The sequence below is a fragment of the Platichthys flesus genome, chromosome 14 (genome assembly GCF_949316205.1).
Source record: "Platichthys flesus chromosome 14, fPlaFle2.1, whole genome shotgun sequence".
Classification (NCBI taxonomy): domain Eukaryota; kingdom Metazoa; phylum Chordata; class Actinopteri; order Pleuronectiformes; family Pleuronectidae; genus Platichthys; species Platichthys flesus.
In genome coordinates this window covers 10,919,094-10,940,534 of record NC_084958.1, presented here as the reverse complement: position 1 = coordinate 10,940,534, position 21,441 = coordinate 10,919,094, and the positions used below count along the sequence as shown (strand labels likewise).

Sequence of the window (21,441 nt, the reverse complement as noted above, 5' to 3'; positions counted from 1 at the left end):
TGCATTCACGCCTCCTTGTAAAGTGCTGTTGCAGGGGGGGTGTCATTGCCTTCGGGTTAGGGTTAGGTTGGTCAGTGTCTTTTTATATGCAATCCATGGTCATTGCTCTGAAATATGAAATACTTAAATGTTTCTTAAGGGTTTCACATTTACACAGACCATGCAGTTGTAATTGATGCTTTGGTTTAATATAGTTTAAGCTGTTAAACTCACTTATGTAAAGTAATTGTTAAAAAGTGATCAAATAAACCACATGAGTTTTTACAGAATTCCTTCACCTCTCTGACATCACACTTAGCAATAACGGAAATCCCAGTCACCCCCCTCAGACACATCAGTCGTGTTTGTCACAGTGATAACAGCTTAATGACCGATGTGTCAGTTATTCCATTATGACTAATGTCCGTGAAGGCAGCACGTGTCACATGACCACAGCACAGCTGACGGACGCTGGGGTAGGCTTGTCCGATGTTAGCCTGCTAGCTGCGTTAGCCGCGTCTGGTAAATCCAGGCAGGAGCAGCCGTCTTTTTTCGCGCTTTCAGACAGAACCAGCCGAGGAGAGATGATCCACGGAACATGGGGAGGACACCGCGAATGTGGCCGCTTTTTGTTTCCCCTTGTATCGGCAGCTTTCGGTTAGATGTCAATGTCACAGTCTGGAGCTAGGGCTGTCTAGGTAGCTCCGCTAGCCTGTGTCTGGCTAGCACAGGGCCAAGGCCAAGGCCAATAGAGGAAAAGGGGGGGAGGCCGTCGGGTGAGTACATTTTACCTTAACATCTGATTTACACGTCGTTTTCGAGCTTTTCTGCAAACCAGCGTCACACACATCAGTCTGCGGGTCTGACAGCTGCTTAAATGGGGGTTTCTGCTTAAGAGACAAACGGGGTCTTTGTCCGCGGCGGTACATTAACGACAACAACGCTGCACAGCTCATGTGTGTGTCTGGGCCGAGAGGAGCGGTGACAGGTCAAATGTTTATCGTGTAATTTAAAGTGCGAACCGTAGATTTACAGAGATGCTGCTGCCCGACAGAGGGAGGTTTGCATTTCCTGATTTCCAACACTGGGATCTGATGGGTTAACCTTCCGGAGGCTGAATGCGCATTAAAATCGCTGTTACGGTTCTGTGGTTTGTTTTTGTTTTGACCGTCCGAGGCATTAAACTCAATTCATGTGTTTCTATTGGCACATGTCATCTGTTACATTTCAAAGGAAGTTTCAACAGCGCATTGACAACATCAGTCTGGATGCAGGCCGTAGTATTGGGAGTAGTAGTAAACAGTCAAGGCCCCCCCTTCCTCCCCACGGTCTCAAAGCGCCACCAAAAATGTCACCGTTTTCTCACTGTCTAGTAATGTGATGTATTTAATTTCTGACACAGCTTAATTATTATCATCATATCAGGATTTAATGCAACATGAAAACAAACAAACACAAACCAACCAACTAGCCAAAGGTTGGTGAAAACATAACCTCCTTGGCTGTGGTAATAAGTAAACAAGTATCAACACAACAAAGATGAAAATGAGTATAGCCGAGTTTTAAGACGTTATGAAATATGACATATTTTTTACGGTTCTCCTCAGAGGCTCACACTCTGTAACATCCTGTTCCTCTTATGTACTCCTTCCACTTCACTCAAAACTTTGTGTCCTGTTTGTCTCCACCAGGTACTTTCTCTAGAGGTGGTCAGAGGAGCAGAGGAGACAGAACTTAGTTTACAGTTGCCTCCACCAGCACTGCCATCACTGTCACCCTCAGCTGAGCCATGTCCTCATCAGGGTGCTGCCACCTACCTGGCTCCCTTTGTGATTACTCTGGGAACGCTGAATCAGACGCCTCCAAGGATTCGGAGGAGTCTGATTCTACAGCCCAGGCCCAGTACATTGCCAAGGTTACGGCTAAAGATGGCCGCCCACTCTCCACTGTTGTCAAAGCGGTGAGCTTGCAGAGGTAAGAGAAGGAGGAACTCGCTGGGTGCCCAATGATTCAACTCTAGTTTAATTGTGCGCTGCTTAATCATCACATCATTGCTCCCCTCTGCTTGTCTGTGTCTCTGCACAGTGATGTGGGTATGTGTCGGATCTGTCACGAGGGAGCTGGAGGAGAGACGCTGCTCTCGCCCTGCGACTGCACTGGCACGCTGGGTAAAGTGCACAAGAGCTGCTTGGAGAAGTGGCTGTCCTCCTCCAACACCAGCTACTGTGAGCTCTGTCACACAGAGTTCACTATCGAACGGCGACCGCAACCACTCACACAGGTTAGAGAAGTTTTACCTTGTATAATAGTAACTTAGTTGTAGTAAAGATCATTTTCAGATCCACTAATGATTTTTTCACTTTTCTCTCTCTCAGTGGCTGAAGGACCCTGGGCCTCGCAGTGAGAAGCGCACGCTGCTCTGCGACATGGCCTGCTTCCTTCTCATCACGCCCCTGGCAGCCATCTCTGGCTGGCTGTGTCTGAGGGGAGCCCAGGATCACCTGCAGCTGAAGAGCAGACTCGAGGCGGTCGGCCTCATCGCTCTCACCATCGCTCTCTTCACCATCTACATCCTCTGGACACTGGTAACCAATCACTAAATAATTTTCCTGTAACTTAAAAAAAAAATGGTTTCTGGACTTTTTACTGAACTTGGAGGGAATAATACTTGAGAAGGCATCCTCAGATAACATACAAATGGTCTGAAAAATAATTTTCCAGGATGTCTCATTCAAGTTATAGGGCTAAAGTGATAATCTTAATCTTCTATTGATCAGAAAGTGATTCCACATCTCATGGCATCATATAAGTAAAGTGATCACAATCAAGCCAGAAAACGTCATGCAATGTTTCAAAAATTATACTATACAACCAACCTGGATCTTGTACACAACAAAAATTAAGCTATGCTAAAATGTCATCATGATGTTGCTATGATATCAGAAACTGATGTAGTGTAGTAAAGCATTAACTGTTGTAGAAAATAACATTAGAGACACAATTTACTGTATATTCACTTTTACCAATCATTCGTCATCATATGGTTTAAAAGTTGGCCTTACCTGACCGGGGTATTTACAGCACACATGCAGGATGTGCAATACTGCTCAGATGCTTTTTATCTTGATTTAATTACTTTAATTCGGAAAACGATCCCAAGCAGACGTATACACAGAACACCAGCCACACAGATTTATCTTCTGCTCCTGATTATTGTAGTAATTGTGTTATTGTGCTCTGGTCCCTGTTGTTTATCTGAACATAAGTGGATCATATTCTATAAAAAAGTAGGATGTGCAGTGGATCTGGAATCTTACTAAAAAAAACAGCCCTTTTAATCTTCATCAGAAGAACCATAAAAATGACAAACTGTCATAGATTAGAGTTTCTGCGTTCAGTTTGTGAGCACCTGTCAAGCAGCAGCTACAGCATTTAACTCCTATCCTGCAGTCGTACTACTCTGTCTCAAATATCTGGGTGTCAGTGTAATTGATGACTGTCTTTCTCTCCACCATCACCTCCTGTTTCGCCCACCCCTCCTCCATCCTATCTCAGGTGTCCTTTCGCTATCACTGTCAGTTGTACTCGGAGTGGAGGAGGACCAATCAGAAAGTGCGTCTGCTCATGCCTGACATGAAGGGGGCACACACCACCCAGCGTTCGGTGCCGACCAAGTCGACCAAGAAAATGACTGATGAGACCATCGTATGAGTGCGGAGCAGCAGCAAGAGGAATATAAAGAAAAAAAAGTTGCCCTCGGAAGCGCTCTTTAAAAACAAAATTAATCATATTAATGAACTTTTGCACTTCAGTGGACCATTCTGAGAAGGGAGAGCTACTCTCTCCTTCTGTTTTCTTTTGTTGAAGCACTTGATGTAAACTACTACGGTATTGACCGACCACAGAAGTGGTTTAGGGAAGAACCCATTCCGGAGTCATATTTGTTGAAACACAGATGTCATCGGACAGCCACTGCTGGGAATTGAACGACTGGACACATGGACGATGGACTAACCAGCCCGACTGTACATCTGTGACACAAACCTATGAAATACTAAGACACAAGCTAATGTAGCAGGATATAACTGAATCAGCATGCTACTACAGTATAATATGAAACATATTCACACAACCTATTATTCCCTCATGCCCCTTCACAATGTATTTAGCTGTTTTTGAACAATGGGTAGCCAATAGCCCAGCAGAGGACAATAATCAACAAAAGCAGGATTGACTATCTGTGAACATTCTTTCTCGACAAGCAAAGGGCAACAGTCGCTCTTGTTTATAATCTGAACCCTTTCAAAATGTCCAGGTAAAGCTTTCATAAATGGTGAGACTCAAATAATGTCTTTTCTTTTCAGACAGCAGCTGAAGCGGCGCACATCGATCACACTAGTCAAAGGGTCAGGGAAGATTGTAATATATGGGATCACACAAACTGAATCCGTTAAACGGCAGCGCTGCAACGTGTCAGGACATAGTATTGACATGTGGAAAAGTGTTAACATTCCAATTGGATGACATTTCTACTTCTGTCATAAAAGTGCATTCACAAATGGCCCTGCTCCACTTGTAAATGCACCATTCGTGAGTTAAAACCGCCTAGCAACAAGCAGTAGTATGACCTACGTGACAAAAGATGCAACTTTAAATAGAAGAGAAACAGTGTTCTGACTAGTGAGGTTACAGACGTTTATCCTAATTATATAAAACACGGAAATGTATCAAAAGTAGGCTGATACTCAGTACAGGTGCAAAACAAGAATTTGTATTGAGATGTCAATCAATGTATGCAGCATATGCTAAACAAAAGTATTTTGTGTTCTTGTAGTCTTCCTGCTGCATCCCCTGGAAAGTTGGGTTATTGTGCAATAAAACAAGAGGGACTCCTGGATTCAGTCAGTGTGAGCTGTGGTTTGTCCAGTGCCTTTAGATGTTTATTTTTATTGTGAGCTCCGTGTAATGTTTGGGAATATATCTTATGATTGACTGTTTAAGTTAACAGTATTTCCTCAAATACTACACTTAAATACAATTTGGTACTGTGGTATCCATTATTAATATATGTCTCTGTATGTCGGCCCTGCGTTACAAGAGCAACCTGTCCAGGGTGTTGCCCAATCTGAGCTGATAAGGGCTCCAGCCCTCGCATGACGCTCAGAGGATAAGTTGTACAGATGATGGATAGATGGAAAAATTCATACATAGTGTGTGATAGAAAAAGTGCTGTGAATAGAAGCAGTGCATGAATATAGATGGATGTGACTGGAAAAGTACTATATACTGTAAATACAGTGCATTTACCATTCACTGTCAACCTAATACTGTTTAATGGGACAGTTCATCCAAAAATTCACTTATCTACTCACGACTACGCCGATAGAGGAGGGTGAAGATTTTGATTCCACAAAACACTTAAGACATTCAAATTCAATTTCGCGTCATTAGCACCATGTTTTTAGCCAAAATGTCCACTGATATCCTTCACTGCATTCGTGCGTGGACCACAGGACATTTAGGCTACAACCATGGTGTAGATAACACCATTTCATGTCAAATGTGGATGTCAGGGCTTACAGTCACTGACACAACAGGAGCCGTAAAGTCATTTAATGTATTTTTTCGGTTGTTTTTTTACATTTGAAGAATCTGTCACCATTTACTTTAATTGTATTGGACTTGGCTGCAATGCTGTTTACCCCTGAATCTCCAAAAGTGTTTAAAGGACTCAAACACTTCACCCACCCCCATCGGCATAGTGGTGAGTAGATAATGAGTGAATTTTCATTTTTGGGGGAAACATCCCTATAAAGTAGATAGCAGTTCAACCATAACAATAGTCACTATAGTAAAATCTCAGCAAGGCACAACAATGTAATAATATAAAATATAGAACTGTATCTTCAGGCTTTGAATAGATTGTAGTGTGTATATAAATACAACAAAAAAGACCACAGGAACATAATATTGTAAAATTTTATTTCATGGCATTAATATAATGTGCGCAGACGAACTAACAAAATCAAAACAAACAAAAGAATATATTTTACACAAAATGAAATAAGCGTCAGTAGCGTCACAACCACTTTTGAGATGATGACCGGAGGAGCAGGGGAGTCCAACAACAGGACTGCTGGTACGACTGAAACAGGCGGGATTCAAACCCACACCTCCAGCATGTGGCAATAACCATCTACCAGGGAGACATCTGGGCATACAAGCCTGTTCTGCTACTCTGTCATGGGTAACTATGGTAGATACTTACAAGGTACCACCAGTCCTGTTCTTTTGCATTAGGGTGTAGCAGATTGTACCTGTGGCCGATTACTATTTGAAATCAATTCAAACACTTCATTTTGGGATTGATCGATTGTGGAGTCACGGAGCTGACTCCACTGATGTACGAGGTGCAGACTCAGATGATATCATAACCCAGGCTGATGGACGCACACAAACACTGTGGATTTCAACTAATAATCGACCCAGGTGAGGAGGGATGGTTGCCATGTGTTACAGGTTCTGACAGCACTGCAGTTTGCTCCCCCTCTGGCCGTCCGTGGTTGGTGGCACGCTGATGTCCACCACGTTGTTTCCCGGGGACTCGTCGTGGGCAGACCGATCGGCAATCTGTTTCTGCGAGACGATGCGGTAGATTTCTTTTGATGACACGGAAGAAAACAAACAGATCAGACTCTTTGAATCCAAATGCTGATGAAGATCTTTATACACAAGTTTGGTTAACATCGAATTATTCATCCACAGCATTTATAACATTTGTGTGTCATTTAATCCAGGTAATTGCTTTCCTTCTAGACAATGAGTTCTTTGACATCTCTAACATCACACAATGTCTGAGCCCGTTGCTCCTGACAATCTTTAGCTTTTACAGCCATCCCTCTAGTAAAAGCTCTGGATAATGTCCAAATGAGTCCATGTGAGAATACAGCAGGAAATGTCCAGAGGATTCACTGTGAGTGAGTGGGCAAACAGAATACAAATATCCAAATATGATAAAGAGGTTTCTTCTACTTGGAAAGATAACCGTATTTAAGAAATTTTCACCGACAGCACTAGTGATGTTCTAGAAACAAAAGCACATGAATTCCACAGAGGAATCTAGACATAATGTCCGGCCTCCTGCATCCTGGCTATACCCAGTCATCGTCATCTGAAAGTTCTGGAGATTTTCCTGTTGTTTTCAATGTGTCTGATCCAGACAATCTGCTGCTGCATTCTCCATATGTGAAAGAGAAAGTCCGCGGAATGTCTGGACACAACTGTCTGGACACTCAGACAGTTCATGTCTGATGTTAAATCATGTAATTATTAGCTATGCTTGTAAGCTTACCTGTTAGGATGTTCTTGAAGGCTTCTTCAACATTTGTTGAGTCCAATGCTGACGTTTCTATGAATGACAGATTGTTCTTCTCTGTGGAGTGAGAAGGAAACCACAAATTTATAGTGTTGTTACATTTTCTTTTCTTTTTTTTCACCTTTAGAAGAACAAAGCAATTTTTTCTGTGATGCTCTCTTCTAATTTACAAAGCATACAGACAATGGAAAAGAGTCTTTCATAATGGAGGTTACAAAACACTTTGTTGGCCCCTGAGGGAGATTTTAGTTGTTATAGCAGCACAAAGGAAAAAGCAGATGCAACAAACATCTAAAAAAAACACTGATGTTTTCCCAAATTCCAAATTAACCTTCCTGTGTCTCCTTAGTTTCTGTACCTGCAAAGGCCCGGGCCTCATCTGTGGGCACGGCCCTGAGGTGGCGAAGGTCGCTCTTGTTGCCGACCAGCATGATGACGATATTGTTGTCGGCGTGGTCCCTCAGCTCCTTCAGCCAGCGCTCCACATTCTCATAGGTCAGGTGTTTGGCTATGTCATAGACTAAGAGCGCTCCCACCGCCCCTCTGTAGTATCTGTAACCAGACCAGGATAAACCTTAGAAACAGCATCATTTCACAGCAGAGATTTTGACCTGTAGCAGGGAAAATCCACGCTACTATCATTTCATTTGATAACAGTTAAGATGATTCCCGTTAAGTCAAATGTCCTCAAAAACCACCTGAGGGTGCATTTTGATTATTTATACCAAACTGTGACATGTCCAAATGTCTTTCATGAAAAAGGCTGATGGCCAAAAATATTGCAGGTGACTCAAGTATTTAGGCGTCACATTTCTTGCCTTTTGCTTGTAGTTGTACAAAACTGCATTCCATCAATTAAAATTTTTGGAATGTCACACTATCATGCATACAAATATGTTGTGTCTTATTCTGCCAATCGATTATGTAAAAATATATATATATATATATATATATATATATTTATATAATCATGTTAGAAGAAAAGTTCAAGACAGCAATTAAATGGACTTTGTGTCGTGGTTGTGTCCTACAAATCTTAAAGGATCAGTGTGTAGAGTTTAGTGACATCTAGTGGTGAAGGTTCATGTTGCAGCTGAATACCCCTTCAGTTGACATAAATACTCAAAAAGTGTTTAGTTTGTCCAGTTTGGACTAAAACATAGCTGCGTCCTTAGAGAGGACCAGCTCTTGATGCAAATATAAAGTATTTAAATATTAAAATTTAAATTAAATTTAAGAAGTTGTTTATAAATCTTTAATTGTGGTATTGATGCTGCTACTTCCCTTTCTGTACTTTTATTTTTCTGAATAATGGTGTCTTGTAGGCCTGTTTCAGGCTGGGCACATAATGTGCATGATACATTAATAAAGCATCAATCGATCCTATTCTTATATATCCCATGTTGGCATATGATAAGATTATAAGATGTTTTAATGTCAAGTTATCAAATGTTCTTCCTAATGTTCTAAATCTAACTCAAAAGATTCAAACCACCAGCTAACACCTTCCTCATCTGTGACAATACTACTTGTTTTAAAAGTGCCATCTTGGACACAGCCAACAATCGCCACCATTTGAAGGGGCCTTCAGGATTGGGTGTCAATTGTGCAGAGTGCACCTGAACTTCTTCCCCATACAGAGGGGTGTTGGGTGACAGGCCCAACTCACGCAGAGGTGATGGCTCTGTAGCGCTCCTGTCCCGCCGTATCCCAGATCTGAGCCTTTATCGTCTTGCTGTCCACCTGAATGCTGCGTGTGGCGAACTCCACCCCGATGGTGCTCTTGCTCTCGAGGTTGAACTCGTTCCGTGTGAATCGGGAGAGCAGGTTGCTCTTCCCTACGCCTGAGTCGCCGATTAACACGACTGTGGGGAGAAAGAGAAGGAGACGGGCAGGGGTGAGATGTGTGTGTCCTGCTGTATGTGTGATGGGATGGGCCATATGTATTAATAGATTCCAAGAAATGATGATATCGCACAAAGCAGTGCCCCTAAATGTTTCAACAGAACACAGGGGCTTCATATTTGTGTTTGTCAGATGATTTATGGGAAGTGAAAAACATACACTTCTAAAGCAGACTACAACAAATAACAAAATACAAGTGTTGAATAATTATGTAACCTCACTGTTAAAAGTCACTAAAGTTCAGGAGTGTGCCTTTTCATTTTCAATTCAGTTAAACTCGTGGATTCACTTAAAGAATCATTTTGGAGTCTCTGGAAATAAACAATGGATTTTCTTACACATTGCAAAAATGAAATCTCATTACTATTCATCAACACAACAGTAAGGCCTCACGATATATCAAGAACAATGTGGGACCCAGGTACAAACACAGGTCTGTACTGCAGCACTCCCTCAAAAACCCATAATTCATGTGTGCTGCAATGAACTAAATGCTCTGTATACCTCCTGCTAGATTTTACCTGAGGGCTTCACAGTTAATTCCGGTGAATTAACTTTCCCCATTCTTTGGTAGGAAGCGTTCTGCATAATCACCATATTTTGGGTGTGACTGTAGAGGATGACTTATATAGAGCAAATGAGTAGAAACAACACTTTTTCAACTTAAGCTATCGGAAATATCTCACACTGGAATTAAAGCATTTTGGGGCCTAAGGGATTATCAACTAAAGAGGTGGTTTGGTCTCTTCATTCTCTGCAAACTACCAAAAAAAGCTAAATAATGTAGCACAGGGGAGGTTTTTTAAATCCTTTTTTCACAGAGCAGAATGTGCTTAGCTGAAATGACGGGAATAAATCATTTTAACCTACACAATGCGTCCATAAAAGAGCTGGACTGATACATTGCATGGCCCTTACAATATGTATATATATCAGTCGATGCTTGTTATAAAAATTCTTTTCTCCCTAAAAAAATCCACATCAGTCAGGTTTCAATCTTTAAAATGTATGAACTTGACCTATCACGATTCCAGAGATAAGCCATGGCCCCATCACTCTGAGAGTGTTGATTATCAGATAGGGAACTGCTGAAACCTTTCTGAAAGCACTATACAGGGGGAGATTCTCTGTGTTTGTACAAGGAAGCGCTGCAGGAAGTTGACACCAACATTATAAATAAGAAAACAGCTGCAAATACTTCGAGTTGACCACAATGTCTCTGTGGAGCAGCAGCAGTGGTTCTGAACAGTTACTAGTCAGCATCCATTGTGTAACCAGACAACAACAGTCATCCAGGCCTGGTCTAAAGCTGTGGTAAGTGAGTTATGGGAGGAGAAGTGATTGATCAGGCCTCTTTGACCAGGAGCTGTGCTGGTGTCAGGACCTCGGGAGGCTGCTGCTGATCACAGCACAACAGAGAGACGTGGAGCTTTCTTCTTTTTGTTTTCTCTACTCCCTCTCTCCCTCCCTCCATCCACAAAAGGAAATAGAGCCGAACTTTGTCCCTGTCGACATGGTGCTGTTTCGGGGCTGCAGGAAGCTGATAACAGGCTCCATCAAATCCTGAATCGACAGTTTCAGGGCCGCCTTGCCCTTCCTGTTCCAGCCGGGCACACACAGAAGATGGCTCGGGCAGAGGGAGAGGTAGAGAGACACAGCGAGGAGGAAGGAGAGAGAGAGAGCCTCCGGCAGATGCCCTATTCATCCCACAGAGGATACTTTGTTACATCTAAATGGCCTTTTGGCTCCTGCAGGCCCAGGATGTTAATGTGCCACAGGAGCTGATATCACGATCACAGGGAGGCTTTCTGGGTGCAAGCATGGACCGGAGTCTGGTGCAGGCCCAAGTCTATGATTGTCACAATAACACCATAAACTACACTGAGTTATGAGTTGCTGCATCTCCCCTGTCAAAAGGGGTTGAGTGATCTGAGGATGGAGCTTATTGATCAGAGGAGGTGGAGGATAACAGGCCTTTAATCAGCCACATGAGGAGGAAAACACCAAATAGCATGAGAAACATGAGTCTAATGCTGCTGTGTGAGTTGATGAAAGTTTAATAATAAAAGAAGGAGGCCGACAGGGTTTTGCATCCTCCGCTCCTATGAATACAGCTGCAGGCGGTTTAATGTCACAATGACAGCAGTATGTTGTAATAACCGATTATCAGCTCCAGGGAAAAAACACAGTAGTCCTGTTTCCCTACAATTTGAAACACATATGGAGAACGACAACGACACAGCGGCAGATTTACCCAGCACAGCTTTGTCTGTGTGAGACTGAGTAGAGGGGGGAATGCATTGCAGTCATCTTTTTTTTTTCTTTCTTTACCTTTGAACAAGAAATCGTACTCATCGTCTCGGTTCCCCATTCTAGACGAGGCCGCTCCGACGCTGCTCTGCTCCGGTAGAGGATGTGCGGAGGAGTGCGGCTGTGGACGGTCGTTGTGCGGCAGGAGAATCAAAATAAAGGTGAATGTTTGCGCTGGGAGTCTGCGCCAGAGTCGGCTGTCAGGGGCGAGCTGCAACTCTGCAGAGGGAGGGGAGGAGTCCCTGCGCCTCAAATACCTTCCACAGGGGGCGCTCTTTACTGACATGCCTATACCATTCAGATGCGTTGAACCATATTCTGACACGAGTTGTGTTAATACTGAGATTCTCAATGAGGAGAATAAGTTGAGGGCACATGAAGGATTGTTTGCATCACTAATGTGTAGTTCCCCTTGACATGTTCATAGTTGGAAAAGCTATTTATGTATATCTTAAAAACTTACTTTCACCAAGTGGCTTTTACTTTAATCTTTTTTTCTTATTCCTTCTTCCCATTCATTTTTTATTTTTTTATTTTTTTATGTTGCTTTACTTGAATCGCCTCATTAGCTGTGTTTTTTATTATTATTATATTGTATTATTTCGACAGGTATCTTTGTTTTGTTGTCTGTTTTTGTTGTCCTCTTTGTGAAACGCTTTGTAATGGCGGTTTTGAAAACTCAAATAGAATAAATAGAATCATTCTTCTTCTTCTTCTTCTTCTTCTTCTTCTTCTTCTTCTTCTTCTTCTTCTTCTTCTTCTTCTTCTTCTTCTTCTTCTTCACTCACCTTTTATGGCAATAAAAGGTGAGTAATCAACAATTCCCAGCCCAGAGCATATACATATAAGTGTAGAATAACATAAAGCACCAGTAAATCGGAGTAAACAAACAAAAAATAAGACAAGGGAAAGGCTAGACAAAACATTACATGATTACAAGAAAAAAACACCTTAATACATGCAGAATTGTTTGATTTCACTTTTTTTGTTTGCTTACTATTTGAAAACGTACACTTGGATATAAAATTTGCAATTATCAAAATATTGAATATGATAAACTTGTCGGTATCACTAGAGCTAACAAAGTCTTAAACTATGTGAATGCAAAGCACGATGTGCATTTATTTATTTACCATATTATTTAATTACTCGTCGTTTCTAGGCTGATTTCCCTGTATGTGTCGTGCTGACAGCTGGCCCCGCCCCCCGCCCCCTAAGCTCTGCTCCTATTGGTCAAAAGGGAGGTCAGCTGGTGCAGGGACGAAGCACGTGGAGCTCCGTGCATTTAGTCAGGATCAAGATGGCAGCCTCCTTGTGTCGGTGCTACGAGGTGAGTTCATTCATGTCCTTCAGCGCACAGACAGAGAGCTTAGCGGATCGGGCACAGACCGGGTTTACTGTCGGTGCTTTACCGTCCAGATGTGCGGAGGTGACACGCAGCGTGTTCATTCAATGCAAATGTGGGGCGATATGTTCCGTCGCTGGAGGCCCGCTGTCATCAGGAGCAGAGACACAAACGTCTGGGTTTAACTTTCAGTCTGAGGTCTGAAGGGGAAATGTGTCCCTGATGCTGGACCCATCGATTTGTGTTAAAGGTTATATTTGTATTCGGTTTACACGTGAACCGTCAAGACCCAGAAGCATCGATCCAGTGACCAGTGGTTATAAAACACATCAGGTGTGAAAGGTTTCAATACCACCGCACAACAGTGCATCTCCTGTGTTACAGAACATTCAGAAGAACTGTCTTCTCAGTGCAAATGAGGCTTTTATGATCTAATCACGTATCTAAGCAGCACAGAGCATGGTGCTCTCTCACACTTTACCACACTTCTGATTGAGTTATACAACTCTTTTGAAACGTTTGTGCAACCTCTGGGCAAACTAGTTATTTTGTTGATTGTTGAAGGGCATTGCGTTTTGAGGAAATGATCAGTAATGTCAAGTTTGCTGCAGTTTACTTTGAAATATATCTATAAAATATAAAATCCTCCTTTCAAGAGTTGCAATAGTGTCTGAGCAACATAGTCTAATATTTGCATATTCGAGTATCACAATTTTTTTGTTTTGATGTTTTAGCTGTTTTGTTTTATTTTATTGGTGAGTATGATCTGGCTTTTCTATGGTTTGCTTTGTATGCACTTTTATTTAGTGAAGCACCTTGTAACTCTGGTTTTGAAAGGTGCTCTAGATGTAAAGTGTGTATATTATTATTTAGTAAAGCACAATGGAAATTTATGTTAAAAACATGAGCAACACAGCTGAAATATATACTCGAGCCGCAGAATCTGGAGGGTTACTAAACTTGACCTCACAGCTTCTCACTTACAATGATGAAATGTTACCACTCATGAGGAAATCTTTTGCACATGGCGCTGCAGACAAATCGACCACATAAACTGAGAAGCATCACAAATACGGATGTTTCCAGACATGTAGACTTTGTTAATTTGTCAGAGATGCATCGTTTGTCAGATCAGATCACAAAAGAAAAACATCTAAAGTTAGGACTCTACCATCTCCTCTAATGCATTTTCCTATTTCATATCTTTGCTTATTAGTGTAGGCACAGGGCTCATTATTTGCTCATTAAGCGTCTTTAATTGATTGTCCGACCACTGCTTTGTTGTCAGAGCTGATATTTGTTACAGTGACTTTCTCTTCCTCATTGCAGCTGGTTGGCAGACGTGCTCTGGCCCTCTGCTCCCGCCCCCTGGTCTCCTCAGTGTGGAGAGAAGATGTGCTCCGGCTACACAGAAGCCCAGCTGCAGCTGTGCAGGTACACACCGACATCACCTTAACACCTTCAATTTATAAAAAATGTCACTAACTAGCTTTAGACATTGATTTTACTCCAAAAATGTATTTGTTCTAAAGGAAGGCTTTCCAGCTGCAACATGTGGATGATCTGTTCACTATATCTCCTGTATGTTCTACTCTCTGCTTGTGTCATTAGGTGCGATATGCTTCAGAACGTAAAGGTTTCCTGGGGGAGTTTGTGGACAACCTGCGTCAGGAGTTCGGTAAGAATCAGGAAATGAAGGACAACATAAAGAAGTTCAGAGAAGAGGCCAAGAGGCTTGACGAGTCGGACGCTCTCCAGCAGGCCCGCAGGAAATATGTAAGAACATTTTAAACCATATATGTCATCTTAATATTTTTATTTAACTATTATTTAACTATTATTTATCAGCAATTGTTGTACATTTCTTGCAACATTCCCCCATTTGTTATTTTTGTGGATGTCATTTTCTTTCTTTCTTTCTTTTTTCTTTCAATAGAAAACTATTGAAGCTGAGACAGTGAAGACCTCCGAGGTGTTTAAGAAGACGTTTGGCTCCCTGTCAGAAACCGTCAAAGAGGTAAACTGCCTGCATTTCCTCTGATTATCAATAAAACTGTTTGAACTTCAGTGGGTGCAGATTGGCCTCAGTAAATGAATTGAACCCTCATATCGGAACATATTGTGAACATAGTGAACTGATTGTTTTCTTGAGATTCATACACATTAATCCATTATATATGAAACAAAAACAATGCATGTTCAATTTATTATATTTCTGATGGTTACAGTTTGAAAATCTGGGTATACAATTATATAGGTATTTTTTCGTCGTCAAAAGCCCATGTCCTTTTAATGGTAGAATAAACTTGCCCATTCACTTTCTGAAAGAGTCGTGTTCTGTTCTGTCGCTGTGGCTGTAGGGTCTTGAGGAGGTGACTCGCACTGACATCGGGAAGAAGATTAAGGAAAGTGTGGAGGGAGCAGCCAGGACGGCCATGCACTCGGCGGAGTCTGTGTCCAAAGGAGGAGAAAAACTGGGCAGGACCAGTGCATTCAGAGCCATCTCACAGGTCAGTGATCAAATATGACAGGAACTGTTGCACTGTTGAAAAAGCATTTATTATTTTGTCATCTCACTGTATACAGGAACAAATAGTATATGGTTGAGAATTGACTCTAATAACAGAATACATATGCAGTTTGTACACATTCACAGTTTGTGACTGTGACTCAAGAGCATGTTTTCAGCACAGTGGGAAAAGCAAGTAGATAATGAATGGATGGCCAGTGTTGCTATAAGTTACTCAGAAATGTTCTTTTGTCACAGTGACACAGCTGCAGAATATTACAGTCAAACTGAAAACAACTAAAAGATCATTGGGTCAAATTCCATACCTTTGAATTTAGGCTTTACAAAAATGAAGAACTAGACTGCAGTTACTGTAAGAGTTTGTCCTCTGAGCAGGGTGTGGAGACCATGAAGAAGGAGATCGATGACGGTGATGCCGGTCCCTACAGAGCCCCCCCCCAGCTCAGGAAGAGAAGCGACTTCTCCTCCAAAGGAGCAAACGGTGACGACAGAGTGTTTGAGGCCAATGAGTGAGTTGGAAAATATTTTCAACACTACTGTCTAATAAGAGCATCACATCCTATAATAATGACACTGATCTGTAATAATGTGAGTGATCTGTGTGTTCCAGAGAGGACATGGGTGTGGTTCTCCACAAGGATTCAAAGTGGTTCCAGCAGTGGAAGGACTTCAAGGACAACAACGCAGTTTTTAACAGTAAGAATCTGTGGAATTAGTGTTATATAATAGATCACTCACTGTAAGCACATGTGTAGTTTTCTTTAAAGGCAGGAGGTGGCAGTAGAATATTTGCAATAGATAGAACAGTCTCAAGTAGTTCAGGGAACAGTTGAGAGGCCTGTGTGCCCTCAAGTGTGTAGGATTGATCCACAACTTAAAAAACAGCTGTGTATATATGTGTTTTCATAAATTATAAATCCTCACCTCATTTCCTTTCTGTTCTCTTCAGGGTTCTTTGAGATGAAGATGAAATATGATGAAAGTGAAAACGGCCTCATCAGAGCATCCAGAGCTGTAACTGACACAGTCACTGGTTTTCTAGGTAATGCTGACTTACTAATGATTATCCTTGCTAATATAAACCTTTTTATATGATCAACCAAACTCACAGTAGACAATAAAAGACATTGTCTACGTTGTGTTCATAGTGTGGTTTTAGATAAATGTGTATATTTAAGCACCTATCAGAGTTTTTCATATTGTGACCCTGCTGGACACCAGTAGTAATGTCAAGTGATATGTTTGCCAGACCTGAGCAACCATAGCGACAGAGACCCAACTGGCTATGGCAATTAGGAATATGATGGAAAAACCCAGAACTAGCGAAGAGAAGTTTCTAATGCTCGAGATAAACAATAAAAAAGCTCTGCCTTCAGTGGAACAAGGGATCTCTCTCTGTTGTTGCCCATGCTGATGTTGTTTGTTTTTCCAGGTGGTCTTTTCTCCAAGACAGAAATGTCTGAGGTGCTGACAGAGATCCTGAAGGCAGACCCCAACTTTGACAAAGACTGTTTCCTCAAACAGTGTGAGAAAGACATCATACCGAATATACTGGAGGTAAACACACTCTGCTGCACTCTCTCTCTCTCTTTCTCTCTTTTGCTCTCTCTCTCGTTCTCTCTCTGAATAAATGCCAGTCTGCATCACATTCATAACTAGTGCTTTCATTCAGAATTATGAATAGATTTCAAAGCAAGGGAATATAAAACCAACTGAACTTATGAATGGTAGGAAACTCTCTTTGAACAAAATGGTTTTGACCTTCACAGTCACAGAATAAAAACCATTGATGCTGTTTTGCATGAAAGGATGAAACAAGAATTTAGTGTTGTTTAAAAGTAGGACTGTCCCTTTGTCAAAAATAATCGGTGGAGCACTACAACAAGCATTTATAATGACTGTTCGTTCTGCAGGCTATGATCCGTGGAGAGCTGGAAGTATTGAAGGACTGGTGCTATGAAGCTGTAAGTGATGCACTTCCACATTTATACTTGTATTTAATCAATGTGTTTTTGCAAAGAGACATACTCCCCTTTTTAAAATCTTCACAAAAATTAACTAATATGTTGCTCCATCCATTTCAGTCTGTATGCAAGTCTGCCATGTGTTTTCTTGTGCCTGTTCTCAGACGTACAGTCAGCTGGCCCACCCCATCCAACAAGCCAGGGCGCTCGGGCTGCTCCTCCACTCCAAAATACTTGATATTGATAATATAGATGTAAGTGCATTTACACACACACTATGTCAAACTGTACTCAGGTCTTAAATATCCAATGTAATACCTGTTGTTATCTCTTCTTTGCGTTTTCAAAAATCTTTGTAAAATGTTTTCTTCTCCTTTCATTTGATTGTTCCTCTCTCCCCCCCTCTCCCCCCCCATGTGTTGTAGTTAGCGATGGGTAAGATGATGGACCAGGGCCCAGTGTTGATCATCACCTTCCAGGCGCAGGTCGTCATGGTGATCCGGAGCCCCAAAGGAGACATTGTGGAGGGAGATCCGGTCAGTCAACTCCCAACTGCTGCACCGGAAAAATGAATCTAATTGATAGAATTAGTCATTTCAAGGAGAACGACTAATATCAGCACTCGGGAACCTTGTTCACATCCATTCTATTGCACTGAATTTCACAGGCTTGATTAAAGAGCACCCTCTGGCTTGTTTCACGTTTGTGTAAAAGATTTGTTATAACTATTAAACTACTGCGTATAGTCTTTGTAGCAAGTTACATATTGCATCCTCATTACAATCCAAATCAGAAAGACGCTTAATAAGTAATGCTTGTGCACCGCTGTAGTTGTGAAATCTGAATTAAGTCTAGAAGAGTCCTCTACTATCTCCTGACCCTGTGCTCCTTTCCTCCCTTAACAGGAGAAGGTGATGAGGATGATGTATGTTTGGGCGTTGTGTCGTGACCAGGAGGAGCTGAACCCCAACGCGGCCTGGAGACTCCTGGACATCTCCGCCTCCAGCACTGAGCAAGTCCTCTAGGAGGAGGAGGCCGGCAGGTGAAAAGGTCCAGCTGGGATCTGAGACCAACTGTGAACAAGGGCAGAAGATACAAGGATGTGCCTGGAATACACATATTGACTCATATATTTATTCATCAACATCCGAGGGCAGAGAACGCTGCCGTGTTACACCAGAGACAGTATTTGCACACAGTATATATAACAGTATACTTGAAAATGTACATGAAAAAGGAGATAAACTGACGGTATAAGATACTTAACATGAATAGAAAACTGTGTGTACAACATGTCTCTTGCTCTGGTAAGCTCAGTGTTTGTGACTCCAGGATACAAACTGTATTTAAAACATTTACTTTTATTTTAAAAGTGGCTGGAACCATCATTTCAACATTTGGCTAAAAGAGGAGTCATCCAACCCCCATTGCCTTTTCCAGTGGTACAGTCCATCTATTCCAGCCTGGTGGTTAAATCCAAGAGGCTCATTTGGGGTGTGGACGTTGTACCTGTGACTTCACTAATTTTACTTATGAAAACTGGTTTACTTCTCATAAAGAGTCTGCTGTATAATGCCTTCTGAATGTTGAAATCTGATGAAATAACCCATAATATGTTCAGTTACCTCTGGTTGATCTTGAGACTTAACAGAAAGTCTGTGTTACCAACTGGGGATGTGTAGCTTGAAAGAAATTATAACTTTTCAGACAGGGAGGGTTGAATGGAAGATGCCTTTAGAATTGTAATATAGCTCTCCACTGTTTTCCAAAGTTCATTCCATTCTATGGATTCAAAGTCGATATCTCAGCCTCTTTTTATTTAACATTGAGCATGAAAAGAAATGCATCTAGAGTAATCCAAGCATTCGCCTATAATTCATCTGAAGATAAGATTGGCCCATATAGTGTAGGATGTAATGAGTCCATCCTGTTTTATGTAGCTCTACTTAATGCATCACAACCAGAGGACCACAAGTAAGCACAGACAGCATGTCCCTATGTTTGTGTTGAAACCCAGTTTATGTTTTTTACAGTCGTGGTGCTGATGTACAATGTACAGTCTGTACAGCCTCAGTCAGAAGAGATGTGTCTACATATTAATGCGCTCTTAACTTTATGTACAGAAATCAAATGTTGAGAACTGGCTCTTTAGAAGTTTGGGACCTCGTCATGGCAGCTTTATTGGTTGCAAATCATCCACCATCTCCTGTTGTTTGTCTCATTGAACTCTTTGGTTTACTGTCGTGTTTGTGGCTTTTTTTTAGACTGGAGACAGAAAGTTGAATAAATGAGTCTCTACTCATGTCACTGTAGATTGAAATCATGATTGATTACTTTGTGTTTTGCCATGACTGTTTTATCACAATAGAAAGACGTCCATTCTTGTGAAGAGAAGTTGAGCTCCTGATAAACAACATTTATTAAGAAAGAGAACATGGTGTGTGCGTGTTTTTTTATTTTTTTAATATTCCAACTATTTGAGATGGCTTGGTAATAACTATACAAAAATTCATGACTATCCCTGATGGTCACATTGTTGTTTTCTGATGATGCATTTATTCATCACACAAAAAACTCCTTTAACTTTTGTGTAGATCTAGATCACTAGGGCAGACCTAGACCTATGTGTGTCAGTGTTGATATATTCAACTTTTGGTTACCAAACAATATCAAAGTTTTTCAAAGTATTTTTTCATTTGGCAAATTTCCTATGTCCAATCTTGAGCGAATCTCACATTTGATGATTGTGACATTTACAGCCTGTGTTGTTAATTTAATAATTCACTGTTAATCAACTGCAAGAATTAGTTTGACCAAAATGTGTTAATGTATACGATTATTTTTATTTACTCTTGAATGGAATACAGAAAACATCTACTAATTCTTAAGATTGGAGGAAAATGGTGTTTATTATGATCTCAGAAATCGTTTCATATGTTGTCATGATTAAGAGAAATTTACTTTACCCTGTGTAGTTTTCCTCTAAGATTGACACATGAATCCATTATTCAGCTTGTACATTAGTGCATTTTTGAGTTGACCAAAGAGCAAACATTCATGACCTTTCTATTTATATTTCTGCAGAGTAAAACGAGCTGTATAATGATATGCTCCATCCAAGCTTCCTTAGAGTCAGCAGCTTTGTATGCATTTTGTGTGTTTGTGCTCACAAGAGAACTAGGCACCCTGTGTGTGTCCTTTGTTTTCTCATTTGAAAAATGACATGCTTTGATAAATGTCCATGGATCCGGCAGAAGACGCTGGTTGATAAACCTATGGATTTAGCAGTATAGGGATGATAGATCAGGCTTTAAATAACGCATGCCTTCAGATTCACACACTCACTCATCATCACTCATCGTCATCCGCTTATCCGGGGTCGGGTCGCGGGGGGAGCAGCTCAAGCAGGGGGCCCCAGACTTCCCTTTCCCGGGCCACATTGACCAGCTCTGACGGGGGGATCCCGAGGCGTTCCCAGGCCAGTGTTGAGATATAATCTCTCCACCTAGTCCTGGGTCTTCCCAGAGGTCTCCTCCCCACTGGACGTGCCTGAAAAACCTCCCAAGGGAGGCGCCCAGTGGGCATCCTTACCAGATGCCCGAACCACCTCAGCTGACTCCTTTCTAAGTAAAGGAGCAGCGGCTCTAATCCGAGTTCCTCACGGATGACTGAGCTTCTCACCCTATCCCTAAGGGAGACGCCAGCCACCCTTCTGAGAAAACTCATCTCGGCCGCTTGTACCCGCGATCTCGTCCTTTCGGTCATCACCCAGCCCTCATGACCATAGGTGAGGATAGGAACGAAGATTGACCGGTAGATCGAGAGCTTTGCCTTGCGGCTCAGCTCTCTTTTCGTTACAACGGTGCGGTAAAGCGAACGCAATACCGCCCCCGCTGCTCCGATTCTCCGGCCAATCTCACGCTCCATAGTACCCTCACTCCCGAACAAGACCCTGAGGTACTTGAACTCCTTCACTTGGGCTAAGGACTCATTTCCTACCTGGAGTAAGCAATCCATCGGTTTCCTGCTAAGA

General features: G+C 41.8%; 3 protein-coding genes across 3 annotated transcripts; 2 read left to right on the top strand and 1 right to left on the bottom strand.

The window, feature by feature from the left end:
* The first annotated feature begins 434 nt into the window (after window positions 1–434).
* LOC133968631 (E3 ubiquitin-protein ligase MARCHF2-like) lies at window positions 435–4,876 on the top strand. The gene is made up of 5 exons (XM_062404777.1): window positions 435–755; window positions 1,671–1,953; window positions 2,065–2,260; window positions 2,355–2,564; window positions 3,535–4,876. The coding sequence occupies exons 2-5, from the start codon at window positions 1,769–1,771 to the stop codon at window positions 3,688–3,690; spliced, it is 747 nt and encodes a 248-aa protein (XP_062260761.1). The 5' UTR covers window positions 435–755; window positions 1,671–1,768; the 3' UTR covers window positions 3,691–4,876.
* A 1,068-nt stretch (window positions 4,877–5,944) lies between these two features.
* LOC133968617 (ras-related protein Rab-11B) lies at window positions 5,945–11,781 on the bottom strand. Its single transcript, XM_062404765.1, has 5 exons — window positions 11,591–11,781; window positions 9,024–9,219; window positions 7,713–7,906; window positions 7,331–7,411; window positions 5,945–6,638 (listed from the first exon to the last, which is right to left on the bottom strand). The coding sequence occupies exons 1-5, from the start codon at window positions 11,628–11,630 to the stop codon at window positions 6,493–6,495; spliced, it is 657 nt and encodes a 218-aa protein (XP_062260749.1). The 5' UTR covers window positions 11,631–11,781; the 3' UTR covers window positions 5,945–6,492.
* A 1,042-nt stretch (window positions 11,782–12,823) lies between these two features.
* On the top strand, window positions 12,824–19,841 carry LOC133968616 (mitochondrial import inner membrane translocase subunit TIM44-like). Its single transcript, XM_062404764.1, has 13 exons — window positions 12,824–12,899; window positions 14,244–14,348; window positions 14,526–14,690; window positions 14,851–14,931; window positions 15,275–15,424; window positions 15,820–15,953; window positions 16,055–16,140; window positions 16,394–16,486; window positions 16,877–17,001; window positions 17,358–17,408; window positions 17,573–17,662; window positions 17,834–17,944; window positions 18,314–19,841. The coding sequence occupies exons 1-13, from the start codon at window positions 12,870–12,872 to the stop codon at window positions 18,431–18,433; spliced, it is 1,341 nt and encodes a 446-aa protein (XP_062260748.1). The 5' UTR covers window positions 12,824–12,869; the 3' UTR covers window positions 18,434–19,841.
* The last annotated feature ends 1,600 nt before the right edge of the window (window positions 19,842–21,441 follow it).

Coding starts and splice junctions, on each gene's coding strand:
- LOC133968631 (XM_062404777.1), top strand. CDS start 1,769: ATGTCCTCATCAGGGTGCTGCCACCTACCTGGCTCCCTTTGTGATTAC. Junction 2,261..2,354: donor GACCGCAACCACTCACACAG/GTTAGAGAAGTT, acceptor TCTCTCTCTCAG/TGGCTGAAGGACCCTGGGCC. Junction 2,565..3,534: donor TCTACATCCTCTGGACACTG/GTAACCAATCAC, acceptor ATCCTATCTCAG/GTGTCCTTTCGCTATCACTG.
- LOC133968617 (XM_062404765.1), bottom strand. CDS start 11,630: ATGGGGAACCGAGACGATGAGTACGATTTCTTGTTCAAAG. Junction 9,220..11,590: donor GTACGATTTCTTGTTCAAAG/GTAAAGAAAGAA, acceptor TTCTCCCCACAG/TCGTGTTAATCGGCGACTCA. Junction 7,907..9,023: donor TACAGAGCCATCACCTCTGC/GTGAGTTGGGCC, acceptor GTCTGGTTACAG/ATACTACAGAGGGGCGGTGG.
- LOC133968616 (XM_062404764.1), top strand. CDS start 12,870: ATGGCAGCCTCCTTGTGTCGGTGCTACGAG. Junction 15,425..15,819: donor CATTCAGAGCCATCTCACAG/GTCAGTGATCAA, acceptor TCCTCTGAGCAG/GGTGTGGAGACCATGAAGAA. Junction 16,487..16,876: donor CACAGTCACTGGTTTTCTAG/GTAATGCTGACT, acceptor TTGTTTTTCCAG/GTGGTCTTTTCTCCAAGACA.